The sequence below is a fragment of the Molothrus aeneus genome, chromosome 9, assembly GCF_037042795.1.
Source record: "Molothrus aeneus isolate 106 chromosome 9, BPBGC_Maene_1.0, whole genome shotgun sequence".
NCBI classification, from domain to species: domain Eukaryota; kingdom Metazoa; phylum Chordata; class Aves; order Passeriformes; family Icteridae; genus Molothrus; species Molothrus aeneus.
The window spans coordinates 29,363,315-29,371,506 of record NC_089654.1 but is presented as its reverse complement, the minus strand read 5'-3'; the positions used below and the strand labels follow the sequence as shown (position 1 = coordinate 29,371,506).

The 8,192-nt window shown below is 46.2% G+C and overlaps 1 protein-coding gene across 3 annotated transcripts in view; it reads left to right on the top strand.

Moving 5' to 3' along the window:
• The first annotated feature begins 1,081 nt into the window (after positions 1-1,081).
• The window catches only part of KIFAP3 (kinesin associated protein 3), a 68,441-nt gene continuing 61,330 nt past the window's right edge, over positions 1,082-8,192 (top strand). For all 3 annotated transcript variants that reach the window (XM_066555195.1, XM_066555194.1, XM_066555196.1), the window contains exons 1-4: positions 1,082-1,206; positions 5,490-5,621; positions 6,853-7,007; positions 8,081-8,136. In XM_066555195.1, coding sequence (XP_066411292.1) covers positions 1,175-1,206; positions 5,490-5,621; positions 6,853-7,007; positions 8,081-8,136 — 375 coding nt within the window. In that variant the 5' untranslated portion in view covers positions 1,082-1,174. The remainder of the gene's footprint in view (positions 1,207-5,489; positions 5,622-6,852; positions 7,008-8,080; positions 8,137-8,192) is intronic.

Sequence of the window (8,192 nt, the reverse complement as noted above, 5' to 3'; positions counted from 1 at the left end):
TCTCTGGATGAGGAGAGGCTGCAGGAGCTGGGACAGATTGGTCTGGAGAAGAAAAGGGATCTCATCCATCCATGTAAATGTCTCCAGGGAGGTGCCAGGAGGATGGTGCCAGATGGTTTTCGGTGCTCTCCAGTGCAACAGCCATGAATGGAAACACAAGAAGTTCCACCTCAACATGAGGATGTTCTTTGCATGGAGTGTGATAGAGGAGGCTGTCCAGGAAGGTTGCAGATTCTCCCTCTCTGGAGGCATCCCAAACCCACCTGGGTGCATCCCTATGTTACCTGCTCGGGGTGACCGTGCCTTGGCCAGGACGATCTCCAGAGGTCCCTTCCAACCCAGCCGTGCTGTGATTCTGTGAACACTCTGACATTCTCCCGCACTCCTGCTGCTTGCAGATTGCTGAAGCACCTCTCACCAAAACTAACTTGCTGATTAATTGAAAAACCATTTCGCAATGTGGAATCCCAAACCCACCTCGGTGCATCCCTGTGTCACCTGCTCGGGGTGACCGTGCCTTGGCCAGGATGATCTCCAGAGGTCCCTTCCAACCCAGCTTCCTCACTCCTGCGGCTCGCAGTGTCCTCAAATACCTCTCACCAAAAATAACTTGCTGATTAACTGAAAAACCATTTCATAGTTTGGCAGTGATGCATATCAATTTCAAAATAATAAGCATTAAACAAATACAGAAGACTAAGTAAAGTGTACCAAGCTGCCTCTACTGTACTGAGGTAAGGTCACCTTTCACTGTCAGCCAAGTGTCAAATGGCCTGAATCATATCGACGCCCAGAAACGCAGCATTTCTCAAGTTTATAAACTTAACTTTTGCGTATATATTTATTTAGGGGAAAAAAAAACAACACAGCTTCTTTTTTTTTTCACGTCGTGATTCCCCGGAAGCCAACGGGAGGGGCCCGTTCCCCGCCGTGAGGGGCCGGCAGCCGGCGGGGCAGCGCCTCCCCCGCGCCTGCAGGGGGCGCTAACGGGGAGGGAAAGGCGGGGCCGGGCGGGGGGGCGGGTGAGGGCGGCGCGCGTGCGCGGGGCGGGGCGGGGCTCGCGCTCTCCCTGGTAACGAGCACCGCGCGCGCGGGGCCGCGCCCTGCCCGGGCCGCCCCCCTCCCCCCCCTCATCCCATCCCATCCCCTCCCCTCACGGCCCCTGACCGCCGCCATGCAGGGCGAGGACGCCCGGTACCTCAAGAGGTAACCGGGGAGGAGGACGGGCACGAGGGGCGGCGGTTCGTGCTGCGGGGATGAACGCGGTGAGGGGGGTGGGGGGAAGGCGCGGCGGTTGGGGCGCGGCAGGTTGTGTAGAGGGAGGATGGAGTGTGTCAGGTTGTGTGGTGCGAGACACAGGTGTTGCAGGGTGTTTGCAGGGGGGGAATATGGGGGAGCTGTGGGGTGGAGTGTGAGGCTGAGGCGGTAGTGAGGACTGGGTTGGGTGATTATAACTGGGGAGGTGACAATGGAGAGTGTTTTGGGAGGGGTGATGATGATGATGATGATGGTGGGTGGAGGTATGGCGAGTGAGGAGGGGCTGGTTTGGATGCTGGCTGGGGGCTGTGGTGTGCTGGGTGAGATGAGTGAGGGAATGGGAGGCAGGTTTGTTTGGGTGATCCCCCCTCAGCCTGCCCCGGCCTGTTGGGGAGAAGGTTTGGATGAGCACTGGGAGGGTTAAGGATGAGTGAAGGTTACAGAGGCAGGGTGGGCAGAGAGGTGGGGTTCGGAGGGTGCCCTGGCCTGGGGATGGCTGTGCTGGCATTTTATGGTGTGTTTGGGATGAGGCACTGAAGTGACAGCAGGTGGCGAGGAGAATAGGTGCTATTAGGAGATGACTGGAGAGGATGATTGTGTATTAGTGCAGGTGGCTGCTTTGGGGAGCAGGGATGGGAGAAGAGACAGCAAGGCCAGGTTCAGGGAGCAGCTGGGAGACTGAATTGGAGGAGATGTTAACAGAATGCCATGGCAGATTGGGCAGGTCAGGTATTGTGAATGCAAGAGGTAACTGTGGGGTATAAAGTGTATGATCTGTGTTTGGTGTTGCAGGTGTGATGAATGAATGGTGCCTTTTATCTGTCAGTTTGGCAGTGAGAGCAGTCACCATAAAGAATAGGGCCTGAGCTGGCAGCTCTTGGATCTCTGTCAGTGGTTTCAGAGCAAAAGTGAATCAATCCCAAAAGATGCTAGGTCATCTAGGCCTCTGTTCAGATGTCATGTGTCACAAATGGACAGTGTCACTTCCTCCTATCGTGCTGGTGATTTTATCCATCCTGTCTTGAATCCTAAGGAGTTCCTGCTCTTGTTTTTTTACTTCCTTTCCATTTATTAGTATTTGCAGAATTTCCTGTTTACACTGTCTAGGTTTTGCTTTTTTTCCCCTTACATGCCACATATTAAGCTCCACAGCTGGAATCAGTGCAGGGGAAAAAAAAACCCTCTTGATAATCTTTGACCATCTATTCTGTCATAGCAATGCCATGATGGGTAAAAATCAAATACCAGCCTTAACTGAATCACCAGCTGTAACTTTAGAGCAGTGCCTGTCTTTTTTTTAGCCTTACCTGTTCAGTTTGTGCCATCGTATGTGATGTTGGAGGAATCTTTGTTTTGTAGTCATCCCTGCAACAGGTGTAGTTGTTTCTCTTTTTTGGGAGCACAAACCCAGAACTACCTGCTGTGCTGTTTAATGTGGCCAGGCTGGTGTGCAAGTCTGGTATTCCTCTGCTCCCTGTTTCCCTTTGTCACCCTTGCGTGGGCACTCCCCCTCCCACCCAGTCTGACTTGCTGGGATTTGTTATTGAATTTTCAGCCTTACCCACGTGTGCTTTGTGTCACTTTTCATTAGGATAGTTTGCTTTTGCTTTTTCCCTCTAAAGGAATCAGTTAATAAAGGATATTAACACTCCAGCTTTGGTTATGTGAGCTCAGCTTGCAGCTTTTGTCTGTAGAAAAGGCCTTCCTCTTTAAAGCTTGAACTGAGCTGGGTTCTTGTTGACAAAGCAAGCAATGAAGTGAAAGGACAGGCTGATGTGCATGAGAGCTCCCCAGTGCATTGCTGTTTCTGCTCATTATAATATTTGCAATTTCAAATGTTTTGTGACGTGATTTACCGACTCAGGAAGTGTAGAAAGTCAGTAAAGAAGATGTTTGTAGATTTGGGGGAGAGGAGGGGATTTTTTTCTGTAAATGAGGATTTGCCTTGTGATGCTGACAGTCCAAATGCAGTGTTTTCCAAATGAAAAACAACTTCAGTGGCTGGAGAGTACATTTTAGTGTAGGTCCTCAAGCACTTCACAAGGTAGGATTTTCAGGAGGGAGCTTGGCTGTGCATTGATTGGTGACTTCATTAGCTCAGAAATAGCTCAGGCAGAGAGGGTGGGTGTCAGTGTGAGAGGGCAGAAAATCTCTGCAGCTCTAAGTTCTTCAGTTTACCCCTCTATCCCTCTGAAAGAAAAAAATTAAATCTGGGAAGTCCTAAAACTCTTTAAGCAGTCTTAAGCTAAGGCTCTCCTGCTTGCTAAGCTCATCATTGGTTTACTGTTGCCAAAAGGAGGAGGTTTCACCCTTTCTTTTCCCTGATGAGAAATAGGAGGTGTTGTTCCTTTTCTATAGAGCACTTTAGTTCTGTTGCAGAGTGGAAAACTTTCTCTCCAGACCATGGAGAGTTTTCTGTTGGATTGCTGGGATTGACTGTGACAGGGACTGATGAGTCCTCATGTTGAACTGCAAGGTGACTGCCAGGAGCAGGGAACACATGGCAAGGTCTAATCCTTTGGGCAATGATCAGCTGTTAGTCCAGCTTTATTCCTGTAAAACTTTACCAAAACTTTACCAAACTCTGTTCTCTATCCATTGTCTTTATAGCTGTAAATATTCCTAAGCTCTGCTCACTAAGCAGAACTTTGGCTGTCAGGAGCCTGAGTGTTTGCAGTTGGCATCTCCTGATAGATCTCAGTAGGAGAAATGTATTTGGAGGTGGGGAGAGGGATTCTCCTGAAATAGATTTGCCATAAGACTGCACCTTGTGACCACAGACTGTAATGAAGCACCTGCTTCAAGGTACTGCTCAAGGAGAACAAAGCCAGGTCTCTTTAAAATATCTCAAGTCATAAAGGGAGTTTTGCTATGCTTTCATGGAAAATGTTACTCTCCAGCACTAGGGAGATATTTCTGCTGGCTCTGTGTAGCTTTATGTCCTTGCAAGGCTGGTAGTTGAACTGGACTTTTTGTTTCCTGACCTTTCTGTGGTTTGTGGGGTTTTTTGGGCAGCTGTATCTCAGGACAAAGGTATTTTTTGCAGCTGTATCTGCAGAAGGAACAGTGGATAGCAGAGTAGCTGGGTAGATGGAGACACATTTCAAACATTTTCTGCTGAGAATGGTTACAGCACAGGCTGCATCTGGATTTGCTGACATTTCCAGCTTTATGAGGTTAAAGTAATTTTTCCTGATCTAATTGACCCAATGCCATGGCTATCTCCAAGATGCTGATATGACCCCTGGTGAAGCCACTTGTAATTCTCTTTAAGGACATGATCTGTCTAAAAACCTGAACAGCCAACAAAAAACCCACTCCACATCCCAAAAGCCAAACCCACATTTTGGAGGTACTTTTAATTTGCAGTGTTTAGCAGCCTGGTTCATGGCATGACTGTACAAGTGGAAAAGGGACAAGTGTCATCTTTACCAATAAATAAAAATGGGTCCCTGTATTGCCACTGCTTGAAAACAGGAATGAGCTGTGTCTTCATCCATCTGAGCCTCAGGAGCCTTGGATCTGCATGGACACAGAATTGTTGGCACAAAGGAGGAGAGAGCAGGACAGGCCCTTTTGTTCTCTTCTCCCAAGGATCTGTGGCTGTAGAAAAGCAGGTAGACATGATTTATAGATTTTGATGGTAGAAAAGCAGGTAGACATGATTTATAGATTTTGATGGCAGCTGTTGGTTTTTGTAATCCCTCAAGCCTGGCAGCAGGCACAATGAGGTGAAGAACAGTAGCAAAGAGGTTTGTGTTTCAAGAGAGAGTAGTTAAATTGAAACACAAATGATTTGTGATTCGGTCTCAGAGAATTGGAACTACTAGGAGTTAGCCAAGAGAATGACAAAAAATTCCATTTGTAGAGGACTGCACTAAGTGAAGGCCATTGGACAAAGATTTGTCAATACTGACAAGGTAATAGGGAGCTAACTGGGAAATTCACCTGCTTGGTGAAGTGCATCTTTTTACTCATGGTAGTGATGTGGAACAGGATTTCTTTGATTTCTTTCCTGATTTCTGTGAGTGAGGCTGTACCAGTGGCTTGGATATTTCTGTACTACAGGGAGTAGCCAAGAATGTGCCAGTAGCACCAGGCTTTGTGGGATGGAATATGGTGTGGAAGGAGAGCACTGCTTGGCTTTAGGGCCTGCATAGCAGGTACCTGATTTCTGCTCTGGTGTGTTTTCTGAGCTTTTCATTTAATCCATTTTTTCCCCTTTATGACAGGAAGGTAAAAGGAGGTAACATAGATGTGCATCCATCTGAGAAAGCCCTCATTGTCCATTATGAAGTGGAAGCAACGATTCTGGGAGAGCTGGGAGACCCCATGCTGGGGGAACGCAAGGAATGTCAGAAAATGTAAGGTCATAGCAAGCTCTGATATTTTATTTCAATTTTCATAGATTCAGTGACTCAGAGTACCACCTACCTCTGAGAAATTGTAGTTTATAATCTTTATGGAATTTAGTGCTGGACTAGCAGAGGATTTCAAAGGCAGGAAATAACACGTGCCTGGCAAGGGTAACATCTGAAACACACGTTGTGAATTGCTTTTCAGCCATGTCCTTTAAGGTGTTTTGTAAAGAAAAATGATGACTTCTGTTTTACATGATGGGTACTTGAGGCAGAGAAAAGTGATTGTTTCCTGTGCAAATGGTAGTTCATGTTGGAGCAAGAAGTACCATTGAACCTCCTGACAGCCTTGTGTTCCAGCTGTTGCCTCTCCTGTGTTTTGATCTGCCCAACCAGTGAATTCACTGCTTTATCTGCATTTCAATTTTGCCTGGTTAATTTCTTTCAAGACCATTAAAATATTCCCCACTGGAAAAGCTAAGAGAACTATCCTAACTTCATTTTTCAAGCTGCAAGGTTGAATCTGTTCTAGGGGGGTTTTATCTCTGTACTGATTTCTTTTTGAAAATTTGAACTGAAGTGGCTGCCTGTGTGAGTGTGTGTTAGAAGAATAATTGGGGGGAAAAGAAAAGAGAATCCTTAAATTGTCTCAAATTTTTGAAAATATCAGAAGCATATTTCTGTCATCAGATGAATCAACATAATCAACAAAATTTACATCTTCATGATGGTGGAATTCCTTTTTTTCCCAGCCTGTTGTTAATTACCACAGAGATTTCTTCCTGCTCGTTGCTTGTGGACCTGGCTGCAGATCTGCCAGAGCTGTGGGAGACTCCTGGCACTGCAAAAGAACCTTTCTGTGCAGACAAACACCCAGAACTGTCTCTCATTTGGGACTTTTTTGTCTGCAATACTCCTTTGTGGTCCTGTGCACTTTTTATGGGGTATATCCAAATCAATTACTGTCTTTTGTATCCAAGGTGGCTGTAAGGGATCTGTTCATGCAGCTGCCTTTAATGTTGCTGCTTGTCAGCTCATGAACAGTTACACTGCACCAAATCTGTTTGACACTTGCTTGCCATTTGGAGTCCAGAGGCACCACTTTGACATGAAAGGCACAGGCACTGGGTGTATCAGGATCATTTCTGCTTTGAGAAATTCTTGACTGTATAAACATAATCAAAGGACTGAAGAGAAAAAGAATTTAAAACTGAAAAGAGACTTGTCTGTGTTGCAGAATTCGGCTGAAGAGCCTTAATGCAAACACAGACATTGGTTCCCTGGCTCGAAAGGTGGTTGAAGAATGCAAGCTCATTCACCCCTCCAAGCTGGGAGAAGTGGAGCAGCTGCTGTACTACCTGCAGAATCGCAGAGATTCTTCAGCAGGAAAAGGTAAAAAATACAGGAACAAAGCAGCTTGGGCCTGAGATGCCTCAGCCTTGAACAAATACTGCTGAGGTGTTCCTGGCTGAGAGCCCAATGTGTCTGATGTACCAATTCTCTGGGGATGGTTACAGTAGGAGACATATCTTTATCACCCTTGGAAATAATTATGATCTTGAAGTGAGGAAAGTACCTTTTAAATAACCAAATTAATTTTATTATTTGGTTACATTTAGTATTGATGCTTCTTACTGGCTGCCTTGTGCTTTAGCAGGACTTGAGAGGTACAGATTTGGCTATTGGGTACAGCCTCATCATCTTGAATCTGCACTTAGAGTGACATCAAAAGTCTCTAAGGGGATCTTCCTAGAAAGATCTCTACCATCACCTCTTGCAAGGGTACAGAGTGTGCCTAGGCTGAATTTGGGCTCTGTGTAAAGCTGGAGAGTCTCAGAGCCTCACAAGCCTTGGTCCAGTGTAGCAAACAGCCTGGGGCATTTCTCTCATCTTCTCATCTAAAGTTCCTGGCCTCTTGGTGCTCCTGTTTATGTCTCAAGTTTACCCTAAACTTTCTGCTCAGGGCACAGTTAAATATTTAACATTAGACTCTACATTACCTTGTGGTTACCCAGGTTTCTTGCAGGCCTGAAATGGTAAGCTTTTTTCTCAAACTGGATTCCTAGAGAGACAAATTTAAAATGAAGATTTGTGTAATATATGGGGTTTGATTGTAAGAGCTTTGCATGTGTCACAGGGCACAAGAAGGATCAAAGCTGCTGATGTCCCTCGCTGTGGGAGTGAGTGTTGTCACTCTGGGCTTGCTCTGAGGTTTATCAGCCTCTGTCTCCCCACCTGATAAGGGCTATCACTGATCATTTAGACTGAGTTGTCACAAGGCAGCTGGGGATTTGTTTTACTCCCTAGGACTGTTCAGGTTCAGAAACCTGTGTTAGTCTGGCAGGTCAGCTGGACACCAAAGGACTTTGACCTTGATTTAACTGGAGTGGTCATGAGAACAATGGATATGTGTTTGCTCTGTGTTTGTGTGTAACTTAACTGCACCCATGTCTTTTTCTTTGTAGAAAGGAAAGAGAAAACCAGCAAGCCAAAAGATCCACCCCCATTTGAAGGAACAGAGGTAAGTATTTGTGTTAAGAGAAATGCAAACCCTGTTTACTAATTCAGTAAGAAGTT